Here is a 13,831-nt window from a genome sequence, read left to right as displayed (position 1 = left end):
TCTGCCTTCGGCTCAGGTCATGATCTCAGGGTCCTGGGATCGAGTCCCTCACCGGGCTCTCTGCTTGGCAGGGAGCCTGCTTCCTCCTCTCTCTCTGCCTGCCTCTCTGCCTACTTGTGATCTCTGTCTGTCAAATAAATAAATAAATAAAATCTTTGGGGGGAAAAAAGATGAAAAACAGATAATAAGTCTAGTCACAATGCACAAGGACAGCACACATTTTAGAGCTCACTATAGCCCAAAGTCATCCCAAAACCATATACACAATAAAGCTTGGTCTTCCAATGGACACACTGCTGTTTTACCATAGTCACTTCTCTTCTCATTTGTATTACAAATTGTTATTAACTGAATAACCCATAATTTGTGTACCAATACATATCCTATTTATGAGGGATTGTAGAGTACCAAAACTAACATTTTGTATATGGTGGAGTAGGAGAGACTTAGCAGGAAATCTGTAACTACACCAATCAGGTCATTTTGTAGACCTTTGCAAGGAAACAAAAATAAAACTATCAGATCATCATCACATTTTTTTTTTTAAAGATTTTATTTATTTGACAGAGAGAGAGAGAGAGATCACAAGTAGGCAGACAGGCAGAGAGAGAGGGGGGAGGAAGCAGGCTCCCTGCGGAGCAGAGAGCCTGATGCAGGGCTCGATCCCAGGACCCCAGGATCATGACCTGAGCCGAAAGCAGAGGCTTTAAACCCACTGAGCCACCCAGGCGCCCCTCATCATCACATTTTTAACTAACGTATGTTACGACGTAATTACAATGACCACATTTTGGTTACAACTTAATTACAATGACCACATTCTGGGGCACAAGTTTTTTGGTTTTTGTTTTTTTTTAAGATTTTATTTATTTATTTGAAAGAGAGAGAGAGAACACAAGCAGAGGAAGAGGCAGGCAGAGAGAGAGGGAGAAGCAGACTCCCCTTGAAGCAGCATGAGATCTCCTGGCTCCGGGTCTTTTGTTGAGAGAAGTAAGAAGTAAGTTCTCCCTCATCTGAATATCTATAGTATTTTTACCTATAAAGCACCACATTACATTTTCCTCTTATAAAACAGCTAACCCATATCTTGCTGCCCCTATTAGATCTATGTTTGATTTACGTTTCTAGTACCCACAGCCGAAACTAGGTAACGTTTAACTAGCAGTCAATAAATAAGTTTTTGGATTAATAAACAACAGCATGCACTCACATGCTCACACCCACTCACACACATAAACACACCAAAGGAAAGGGGCGGGGGAGTCTGGGAATTTAGTTTTGCCACAAGCTCAATATGAATTATGTGACACATAAAAACACAAAAATCTAATGATATAATAGAAATGTGGTATACAAACCAAAGGCAGCCAGAATCTAAACTTTTCCTTTTGGTAGTTACACTGTATTTGGAATATAGTATTAAATTTATTTTGAGGTGGTCACTAAAAACTTATAAAGGCTTAATGATTGCTTATTACTTCATGGCACTAATAAAGAATGGGTAATTTAAAAATATCTGAAGGTCATAAAAATTTACATGAATTATTGCCACTAAAATTTTTATCTAGAAAAACAGACCTTAAAATGAAACTTTTTACCTCCCTTGAATCAAAGTAAGAGATTTTATAACTTAAAAGTGCTTTTTTCCACAATGATCATTTTTTTATATGGAAAATAAATTAATCTAAGTAACACATTTATTTCCATGCATAAAATACTTTGTTTCATAGCATTTATTATCTGATTTTTCATCCATTATTATCTTTCCTTTTTTTTTAAGATTTTATTTATTTATTTGACAGACAGAGATCACAAGTAGGCAGAGAGTCAGGCAGAGAGAGAGAGAGAGAGGAGAAAGTAGGCTCCCTGCCAAGCAGAGAGCCCGCCAATGCAGGGCTCGATCCCAAGACCCTGGGATCATGATCCGAGCCGAAGGCAGAGGCTTTAAATCACAGAGCCACCCAGGCACCCCATTAATATCTTTCTTAAGCATCTGTACATCTGTATACTTAAGCATAAGCACAAATAATAAACATTACTAAATAGTAGCCAAGATGTCTTCCTGTGAGGAACAAAAAACACAGATATAGAAAAATAAATAAGAAATACATGAAAAGGAAGATAGAAGGAATCAAATGCCAATGGTACATTTCACCTACTTAAAGGTTCCAAGGAAGGCGTAAGTAAATCTTTAAAGAAGCAGAACTTTAACTGTACATTAAAAAATGATCAAGATTTAAGATAAATGACACAGAAAACAAACTGTTCATGGTATATTCAGCAATTAGATCATTCTGGGTGAAAAAGACAGTTAATGTTGGGAAACAGAATAAAGTTTAGAAAAATAGACTAGAACTAATTTAGAGAGAATCTTGAAAGCCAAGTTAAGAAATCTGGCTTACAATCATTAATTGAAGACTTTAGAGCAATAAGCTGACATGAAAAAGGAAGCATTTAAGTAAGAGTCATCTTACAGAAGTCCATAGAATAGCTTTAATGATAAATGGAGTGGAAGCTGGGAAACCTATTAGGAGCTAAACAATAAATCAGGGTTACACCAGTAGGAAAAACACAAAAGAAATAGATTTACTAATTACAGCAAGCAAGGGAGAGAGTCTAACAAAGAGTACTCCAAGATTTTGTATCTGAGTACCCCTAATGCACAGAAAGAAAAAAAATATGGGGTTTAAGTGAGCTAGATCTGGCTCAAATCTATGCTGTGTAACTCTAAAGAAATTATTAAACTTCTCCGAGCCTAGTTTTCTCAGATATGAAAAGATATTTACCTTGTTTGGGTTTTGAGCAGTTACGTAAGAAAACGCATATAAAGCATCTATGCACCTGGGACACCCCAGGCACTAAATGTGATTTTTACCATTCTCCCTTGGCTCCCTGTTCTTTATCCCTTAACAAATCTGAGAAATGAGGAGTCCATAGGTAATCTGTCTACAAACTCATTTTAGAAATGATAAAATGGAGTTAGGGGTGCCTGGGTGGCTCAGTCACTTAAGCATCTGACTCTTGATTTTGGCTCAGGTCATGATTTCAGGGTCCTAAAATCAAGCCCCTTGTTGGGCTCCACACTGGGCATGGAGCCTGCTTAGGATTCAGTCTCTCCCTCTACTCCACCCCACTCCTGTGCTCGCTCTCTCTCTCACAAAATAAATAAAATAAAATAAATTTTTTAAAAAGTGAGTTGAGAAATTAAATGACTAAATGACATAAAACCAGCTACCTTCACTATATCGACCCATAAGACATATAAAAAGTAGTTGGAAATTATGAAAAAGAATCTTCTTTAGGAACACCTAGGTGGTGCCGTCAGTTGAGCATCCAACTCTTGGTTTAAGCTCAGATCATGATCTCAGGGTCATGACATTAAGCCCTTTGCCCGGCCCTGTGCTCAGCGCAGAGTCTGCTAAGATTCTAACTCCCTCTCCCTCTGTTCCTCCTGCCTGTGTTCTCTCAATCTCTCTCTCTCTAAAATAAATAAATCTTTTTTAAAAACCCTCCAATAATATAACAGAGGACTGGATTTATAAATTTAAAAACATTGTAAGTTTGACTGTTTCTTTAATATAAAAAGGATAATCCATTTTAATAGAAAACATTTTTTTTTGCATATATGCCAAATTCTAGCATAGGCTGAATTTCCAAATGGGGACCTTTCCATTAGAGAAGGAAAATTTATGGTACAAAATTTCTTCTTTTAAGTTAAATATAGGAAAACTTCAGACACAGCAATAAATTTACTCACCTTCCATGGGCATGGAAATTTAGACGTAAAAACTGGTCCTCATGTGAAACTGCTCTTTTGGCACGCTGGTGTTTTTGGTGTAGTGAATCCACATCATAAGATAATCCTTCATAATGTCTAATGTATTTATTTAAAGGATTTCCATACTGACCTATAAAAAATAAACAGTTCAAATTAGTATCACTCTGATGATCCATTCTAGTTCTAGTATGATTCCACGATTATTCAAATATCTACAAATACTTATGAAACAACGGTCTCACTAATGTTAGTATTTTCACATACTTTTTTTTAAAAAACTTATTATAATAGGAATTTCAACCACACACAAAAGTGTGAATATTAGGTATAGGTTTGTCTTTGATGTCTTTATTCAGGTTAAGTTTTCTATTAATACTCTGTTGATAAAAACTATCAGGAACAGATATTGACTTGTGTCACCTGGTCTTTCTGCACCTAGTAAATTGATTATATGGATTTTTTCTTTTTAGTTTATTAATTATAATGAATTAAGTTGACTGATTTTCTAATATTAAACCAACTCCACATTACTGAAATAAACCCTACTTGATCATTGTGTATTACTTTTTACAGTCATGAGAGACACTGGTCTATAGCTTTCTTTTTCTGTACTATCTTTGCCAAGGTTTGATATTAGAGTAAAAGAGGAGTTGGAAAAGTATAACTCTTTTTCAATTTTCTGTACACTTTTATATAGAATTGGTATTAGTTCCTCCTTAAATGTTTCATAGAGTTCACCAGTAAAGCCATCTTGCCCTAAAGTTCTCTTTGTGAAAAGTTAATTAACTACAATTTCAATTTCATATACAGATAAAGAGCTATTCAGGTTATCTACTACTTTTTTTTAAAGATTTATTTATTTATTTATTTATTTGACAAACAGAGATCACAAGTAGGCTGAGAGGCAGGCAGAGAGGAGGGGGGAAAGAGGCTCCCTGCTGAGCAGAGAGCCCGATGCGGGACTTGATCCCAGCACCTGGTATCATGACCTGAGCCAAAGGCAGAGGCTTAATCCACTGAGCCACCCAGGCACCCCTAGGTTATCTAAAGTGAGCAGTAAGAATTTGTCCATTTTGCCTAAATTGTTAAAGTTACAGAAATAAATCTGTTCATAATATGCCCTTACTATGCTTTTTATATCTTTTGAATCTGGGGTGATGTTACCTCTCTCATTCCTGATACTGGTAATCTGTATCTTGTCTTTTTCGTTCCTGATCAGGATGGCTAGAGAATGATTTCTACTGATCTTCTAAAAATTTTTTTTTTAATTTTTCTTTTCCTTTGATTTTCCCTCATTATTTTTGTTATCTATTTGTTGGTTTTCACTTTGATCTTTATTTTTTTCTGCTTACTTTGAGTCTAATTGCTCTTTCTTGTTTCCAAAGGTAATGTTACTGATTTAAGACTTAGCTTCTCAAAAAAACCCAAAAACAAAAAAACTTAGCTCCTTCTCTAATTCAGATGTTTATTGCTATAAATGTCCCCGTTATACAGCATTAGCAGCATTCCATAGATTTTGTTGTTACCACTTTCATTCTATTCAACATACTCTCGAATTTCCTTTTTGACCCTTGCATGTCCTTTTAGAGGTCTGTTATTTACGTTCGAAATATTGAAGATTTTTCAAATACCTTTCTGTTACTGACTTCTAATTTAATCCCACTATAGCCAGAAAACTTGCTTTGTGGTGTATATCAATCCTTTTAAAATTAGACACTTATTTTATAATCCAGAATATGATCTATCTTTGCAAATATTTCACGGGCACTTGAAAAGAATGTATATTCTGCTGTTAACAGTAAGTGCTCCAAAAATGTCAATCTCTGTTCTTATTGAGTCAGAGTATTCTATAAATGTCATCCAGGCCAAGTTGGTTGCTGAGGCTGTTCAAGTCTTCTATATCCTTAATGACTTCAATCTACTTCTTCTATTATCAAGAAAGGGGTATTGAAATTTGTCTATGATTGATTTTTTTCTATTTCTCCTTGCAGTTCTTTGCTTCATTGATGTTTGAAGCTGTTATTATTACATGCATAGATGTTAATGATTATCATGCCTTTTGAATTAATTCATCCTTTATCATTATCAGATGATCTTTATTCTTTGTAATATTCTATGTCCTAAAATCTACTTTGATATTAATATGGCCATTACCCTCTTTTTTGGGGACTAGCATAGTGTATCTTTTCTCATCCTTTTACTTTTAACCCATTATTTTGGGTTTTGGGTTTTTTGTTTGTTTTTAGATTTTTATTTAATTATTTATTTGAGAGAGAAAGAGAGCATGAGCATGAGTGGAGAGGCAGAGGGAGAAGCAGACTCCTCACTGAGTGGAGAGCCCAGTGCTAAGTGGGGAGCCCAACATGGAGCAGGGAACTTGATGTGGGACTTGATTCCAGGAACCTAGGTTCATGACCTAAGCCAAAAGCAGCTGCTTTACCAACTGAGCCACCCAGGCGCCCCTGGACTAATTATTCTCATGATTCCATTACTATCTCTTCATTGGCTTATCAGCAAAATCCTGTGTGGTTATTTCAGTAGTTGCTTTAAGGCTTTTAGTATATATCATTAACTTATCCCAGTCTACCATTAACAGTTCAGGTACAAGAACCTGACATTACTATACTTCCACTTCCCTCCTGTTGGCCTTTAGAGGTTAATGCCATTGTATATTTTATGTTTTATAAATCTCACAATATATTGTTATTGTTTTGGTTGAAACAGACAATTATCTTTTAATGAGGTTTAAATAACAAGGAAAATATCTCTAACATTTCCAGGGTTCTTTATTTCTTTTTTTTTTTTTTTTTTTAAGATTTTATTTATTTATTTGTCAGAGACAGAGGGAGAGAGAGTGAGCAAGCACAGGCAGACAGAGAGGCAGGCAGAGGCAGAGGGAGAAGCAGGCTCCCCGCCGAGCAAGGAGCCCGATGTGGGACTCGATCCCAGGACGCCGGGATCATGACCTGAGCCGAAGGCAGCCGCTTAACCAACTGAGCCACCCAGGCGTCCCTGGGTTCTTTATTTCTTTACGTGAATCCATATTTCCATCTGGTATCGTTTTCCTTCTGATTTCCTCTAACACTTCTTCTGCTGGTAAAAAACTCTTCCAGCTTTTATATGTCTGAAAGTCTTTATTTTGTCTTCATTTTTGAAAGATATTTTCACTGGACATTCCAGGCTGTCAGGTTTGTATTTTTTCTTTAAATACTTTAAAAATGTTGTTCTACCATCTTTTCACTTGTATTCCTTCTGAGAAGAAATCTGTCATCCTTATCTTTCCTCCTCTGAATATAATGTATCTTTTCCTCCCTAGTTTGCTTTTAAGATTTTCTTCCTTATCACTGGCTCTGAGCAATTTGATTACGATGTGTTTCTTCATATTTCTTGAGCTTTATTTCAGTGAAATTCTTGGATCTATGGGTAGACAGTTTTTCAAATTTATTTCTTCAATTTTTTTTTTTTTTAACTCTTTCCACCCTTCCCCAGAAGGACTCGAATTACAAGTGTATCAGGTTGCTTAAGTTTTTCCCACAGTCAACTGGTGGCTTTCCTCATTCATTAAAAATTCTTTCTTCTCTTCATTTTGAATTGTTTCTACTGTTATATCTTCTAGTTCACTAATAATCTGCAATATCTAATCTGTTGTTAATGCCATCCACTGCATTTTCCACTGAAAACAGTATAATTTTCATCTGTAGAAGTTAAAATTTGTGTTTTATATTTTCTATGTCTATACTTAACTTTTTAAATACATGAAATAAAGCTATAATACTCTTCTAATGTTCTTGTCTATGTCTTGTTAATTCTAATACCTGTGTCACTTCCAGGTTGACTCCAATTAATTGTTTATTCTTCTCATTAGAGACTGCTGTTCTCCTGCTTCAGTGCACGCCTTATCATCTTTCATCAAATGGATGTCAGACATTGCAAATTTCACTGTTCTAAGCTTTTTTTGTATTTTCATAAACATTCTCAGGCTTTGTTACAAGACAAAGTATAGTACATGGAAATAGTTCAAGCCTTTTGGGTCTTGCATTTATGATTTGTTAGGGGGATCAGGAACAGTGTTCTGTGTAGGATTAATTATTCCCCACTATTTTTTTTTAAGATTTCATTTATTTATTTGACAGAGAGAGACTGGGAGAGAGGGAATACAAGCAGGAGTAGTAGGAGAGGGAGAAGCAGGCTTCCCGCCAAGCAGAGAGCCTGATGCAGGGCTCGATCCCAGGACACCAGGACCAAGACCTGAGCTGAAGGCAGATACTTAATGACTGAGTCCCCAGGTGCCCCATTCCCCAGTATTGAAGCAAGACCTATTTGAGTGGTCTGCCCCACTGCTCCACAAATTCTGAGTTTTTTTCAGTCTAGCCAGTGAAAAGAGGCACATTTCCTGCTCTATGCGAACACAGGGCACTCTTTCTTTCCTGGCCTTAGGTACTTTCTTCACACGTATGCATTGATCAATACTCTGCCAAACACTAGGGGAATCCTTTGCAGATCTCAGGAATTCTCTCTATGCAGTGCTTTTCACTCTGATGTTCTGTGAACTCTAGTTGCTTTGGTCACCCCCTACCCGCAACCCTCAGTTTCATCTCCTTAACTCAGAGTTAATTGGCCTCCATCTAGGTTCTCTCCCATATCACTGCAGATGGAAATTTTCTGAAGATAGAAAGCTGAAGCAATCATAGGTCTTGGCTCATTCGTTTCCCGTCTCTCAGGGATCATCGTCCTTTACCATCTGGTGACTAGTGTCTTTCAAAGCTGTGGTTTCTCTCGTTTTTGTTTGTTTTTTCCTGAGTTTCTTCAGTTTGTTTCAGGCAGAGGGATAAATCTGTTCCTGGTTTCTCCATCTTCACCATGAGCAGAAGTCAAAAGGAGTGATTCCTTAAGGAATCAGAATTTCTTCCTAAAGAAAACTGCCTTCTTTTATAAAACAGAACACCAAAATTAAAAAAAAAAAAACTATAATGGTTTATCTAATGTATTCCATAAAGCCTAAATGTCCATCACCAAATTTTCTATACATATGCAAGTCAGTGGGTAGTCATTATACAGCTAAGGATACAAACTCTTACATCAAATTATCTGGGTTTAAGTTCTGAAGACTGTGCACAAGGTAAATATACTTAACACTTTTGGGCTGTACACTCAGAAATGGTTAAGGTAAAAAATTTTACGGTAAGCATTTTTTTTTACTAGAAAAAAAAATTATCTGATTTAAATACCATTACCTTCATTTATTAGCTTGTTGCCCTCATCAAATGGAACACTCACCTTCAGTGCCCCATCCTTAAAATTGGAGAGAAGTAGAATACCTCTCTCTTAAGGCCATTTGGATTATGATTTAAGCCGTGTGTGGTAATTAGCAAAGTGCCTACAATACCACAGAGCCTCAGTATTCATCATCATCATCTCCTCCATCTATCTCTTCCTCTATTTTCCTCTTCCCACACTTGCCTTTGAGACCTACATGCACAAACTGAGGCCATAAATTGAGGAATAAACACAGAACTGGGTTTCATTCTGATGGGTAAATATTTAACTTTTTTAAAATCTCAGGGTTCCTATCTGTAAAACAGAGACAAAGACTACCTTAAATGCATGTAACCTGCTTAGCACAAAGGCTGGCATTAAAGGGTCATTTAATGTAAACTATTACTGAGTCACTTCACTGTCCTCTTAAATGCACTGCTCTCAAGAGAGATGACAAGAATGGAGTCCTAAACTAGAATCCAAAAATATCTTTGCAACTAACAAAGAAAATACAGTTAACCCAGGATATAAGAGATGACAAAGCCTGCTAGTATGACACTTTTAAAAACCAAGACTAAATAATGGAATCAGATATTATGCATTTTCCATATTCTTTAGAAATATTTTTAACTTTATACTTGGGTTTTAAAAAACACCCCGCACAAGAGAAAATATCAAGAAGAAATCAAGAATGAGGAAGTGGTAGTATGAGAACTTTTGGGTAGTTTCTTTCATTTTGAAAATCAATGTCGGATTTCCATTGGATAACTGAGTTGTATTTAAGTGGACTGAGTAGCCACAGCACACACTTGGCTTTGCAAAGTTACTGCTTCCTCTCCTTTTTCAACACCAAAAAAGTCAACTTTTTAAGTCACAGTTCAGATAAAGTGTTCTGCCTCTTTTAATAACTTAAAACATTTAACTACTGGTGTTCTGGTGACATGTGATAAAAGCTCAATTATTTGCATGGATGGAACACTACTGGAAGAGTTATTAGTCATCTTTTCTCTGTCCCACACACATAGGAATTTTCTAAGGGAAGATAATGTTTACTTTCACTGATAAAGGATCTGAGTAATGATTTTATGAATCTTTAAAATTGAGATAAAACATGATTCACAGATTTTAAATGGTAAAGTTAAAAATGCTACCCAGAAACATAATAGTTTTCAAGTCCATGTCATTATCCTCTTCTGCATAAAACCTATGTTTCTATGTTAATTAAACCTAAATATCAGTATTTATGAGAAGATCTCAGTAATTTATTAAAAAAAATCACTGAAGTTAAGATAACGTATTGAAACTATTTTTAATTTATATACCCCAATACTTAATAAGACAAAGGGGGATCCATGGTAAAAAGAATTCAATTAAGAAGGAAACAAAAAATATTTGGAGAGAATCCTGGACAAAGTAGAATCAATCTTAGATAATATTAAGGAAATCTTGTTAATATGCTTCAGGACAGGGGCACCTGGGTGGCTCAGTTGGTTAGGCAACTGCCTGCAGCTCAGGTCATGATCCTGGAGTCTCAGGATACAGTCCAGCACTGGGCTCCCTGTTTGGTGGGGAGTCTACTTCTCTCCCTTTGACCCGCCCCCTCTCATGCTCTCTCTGTCTCCTTTCTCTCAAATAAAATATTTAAAAACATATATATATTCTTCAGTTCATCAGCACTATAGGTATATACAAGAATACTCTGAATTTTTGAAGATACATTTTAATGTATTTAGGGGTAAAATGACATGCATAATTTTCATTGAAGTGATTCCAAGTAGGAGAAAAAGAGAAAGGACGCAAATTGTTAAATAAGTTTCCACTTCTGGCTTTAATGGCGAAAAGGGACTGAATTTAACCTACCACCACCATAAACAATTAGAAAACTGAACATAAGAAGAAAAGCAAATGAGGTGAGACTTACAACTGGCTCAACTCACTAACTACAAGCAGTTTCCACGCCAATGTGCAGGGTGGAAGAACCCAAGCAGTCTGAGGGTCTCAATGAATGGAGGAGCCAGATACCTGCACTCATAGGGGTCAGGCATTCAGAACTTGTGGGTCGAATGCCAGGAAAAGCTACACAGAGAGGGAGCTATAAGACCCAAAAAGGAGTCCCCTTAAGTGTTTGGCTGAGTACTAATCTGAACATGTGAGAGAATAAACTATCACAGGGCAGAAAAATTAACCAAACACAAAAAGAGTCAGCAGAACAATCTTCAAAAGCCAATAAAGGTGATCACCAGACCAGCCCTATAAGAAATATTGAAAGGGGTCCTCTAAGCAAAGAGAGAGCCCAAAACTAACACAAGAGACAATATACAGTAACAGTCACCTTTCAGACAATACAATGGCACTAAATTCCTATCTTTCAATAGTTACTCTGAATGTAAATGGGCTAAATGTCCCAATCAAAAGTCACAGGACATCAGACTAGATAAAAAAGTAAGACCCATGAATATGTTGTCTGCAAGAGACTCATTTTAGACCCAAAAAAACCTCCAGATTGAAAATGGGGGGTGGAAAACCATTTATCAGGCTAATGGACATCAAAAGAAAGATGAGGTGGCAATCCTTATATCAGACAAATTAGATTTTAAACTAAAGACTGTAATAAGCGATGAGGAAGGACACTATAATTAAAAGGAATATCCAACAAGAAGATCTAATAATTGTAAATATTTATGCCCCTAACATGGGAGCAGCCAATTATACAAGCCAGTTAATAACAAAATCAAAGAAACACATCAACAATAATACAATAGGGGATGGGTGAGCCTGGTGGTGGGAATTAAGGAAGGCACGTACTGCATGGAGCACTGGGTGTGGTACATAATCAATGAATCCTGGAACACTGAAAAAATAAAATTAAATTAACAATAATACAATAGGAGGGGACTCTAACACCCCCCTCACTGCAATGGACAGATCATCTAAGCAAAAGATCAACAAGGAAATAAGGGCTTTGAATGACACATTGGACCAGATGGACTTCACAGATATATTCAGAACATTCCATCCTAAAGCAAAAGAATACACATTCTTCTCTAGTGCACATGGAACATTCTCCAGAAAGGATCACATGCTGCATCACAACTCAAGTCTCAACTAGTAAAAAAAGATTGGGATCATTCCCTGCTTATTTTTGGACCACAATGCTTTGAAACTGAAACTCAATCACAATAGGAAAGTTGGGAAGAAATCAAATATATATGGAGGCTAAAGAGTACCCTACAAAAGAATGAATGGGTCAACCAGGAAATTAAAGAAGAATTTTTAAAATTCGTGGAAACAAACAAAAATGAAAACACAATTGTTCAAAATCTGTGGGATACAGCACAGGCAGCCCTAAGAGTGAAGTATACAGCACCACAAGCATTTCTCAAGAAACAAGAAGGGTCTCAAATACACAACCTGACCCTGTATCTAAAGGAGCTGGAAAAAGAACAGCAAATAAAGCCTAAACCCAGTAGAAGAAGAAAATTAATAAAGATTAGCTCAGACAGAAATCAATGAAATAGGAACCCAAAGAACAGTGGAACCTATCAAGGAGGTTATGGTTTAGGTGCATAGGAGCTGGGTCTCTGAAAAAATTAATAAGATTAATAAACCCCCAGCCAGACTGATCAAAAAGAGAAAGGACCCAAATAAATAAAATCAAGAATGAAAGAGGAGCGATCACAACCAACACTGAAGAAATACAAACAATTATAAGAACACATTATGAGCAACTATATGCCAACAAATTGGACAATCTGGAAGAAATGGATGCATTCCTAGAGACATATGAACAACCAAAAGTGAAGCAGGAAGAAATAGAAAACCTGAAGAGACCCATACCCAGCAAGGAAATTGAAGCAGTAATCAAATATCTACCAACAAACAAGAGTCCAGGGCCAGATGGCTTCCCAGGAGAACCCTAACAAACATTTAAAGAATTAATACCTATTGTTCTGAAACTGTTCCAAAAAATAGAAATGGAAGAAAAATTCCCAAACTCTTTTTATGAGTCCAGCATTACCTTGATCCTAAAACAAGACAAAGACCCCACCAAAAAGGAGACTTACTGAACAATATCCCTGATGAACACAGATGCAAAAACTTTAAGATACTAGCCAATAGGATCCAACAGTACATTAAAAGGATTATTCACCACAACCAAGTGGGATTTACTCCTGGGCTGCAAGGATGGTTCGAAATCCACAAATCAATCAATGTGATACACATTAATAAAAGACAAGAGAATAATCATACGATCCTCTCAATAGATGCAGAAAAACCATTTGACAAAGTATAGCATCCTTTCTTGATTAAAACTCCTCACAGCGTAGGGGTCCAAGGTACATACCTCAATATCATAAAAGATACCTATGAAAAACCCAGAGTGAATATCTTTCTCAATGGGGAAAAACTGAGAGCTTTTCGCCTAAGGTCAGAAACACAGCAGGTATGTCCACTATCACCACTACTGTCCAACATAGTAGTAGAAGTCCTATCCTCAGCAATGAGACAACAAAAAGAAATCAAAGGCATTTGAACTGGCAAAGAAGTCGAACTCTCTTAGCAGATGATAGACTACTTTATGTGGAAAAACCACAAGACTGCATCCCAAAACTGCTAGAACTCAAACAGGAATTCAGTCAAGTGGCAGGATATAAAAATCAATGCACAGAAATCAGTTGCATTTCTATACACCAACAACAAGACAGATGAAAAGCAAAATTAAGGAGTCGATCCCATTTACAATTGCACCTAAACCATAAGATACCTAGGAATAAATCTAATCAAAGAGGCAAAGTC

General features: G+C 36.4%; 1 protein-coding gene across 1 annotated transcript in view; it reads right to left on the bottom strand.

Annotated features, from left to right (window-relative positions):
• Positions 1-13,831, bottom strand: part of ADAM10 (ADAM metallopeptidase domain 10) — a 134,679-nt gene that overhangs the window by 95,050 nt on the left and 25,798 nt on the right. The window contains exon 2 of the mRNA XM_032864849.1: positions 3,758-3,908. Coding sequence (XP_032720740.1) covers positions 3,758-3,908 — 151 coding nt within the window. The remainder of the gene's footprint in view (positions 1-3,757; positions 3,909-13,831) is intronic.

The sequence above is a fragment of the Lontra canadensis genome, unplaced genomic scaffold (assembly GCF_010015895.1).
Source record: "Lontra canadensis isolate GAN:19392208 unplaced genomic scaffold, GSC_riverotter_1.0 scaffold28, whole genome shotgun sequence".
Lineage (NCBI taxonomy): Eukaryota > Metazoa > Chordata > Mammalia > Carnivora > Mustelidae > Lontra > Lontra canadensis.
Note: the sequence above shows the minus strand (reverse complement) of the source record. Positions and strands in the feature narration are given on the sequence as shown.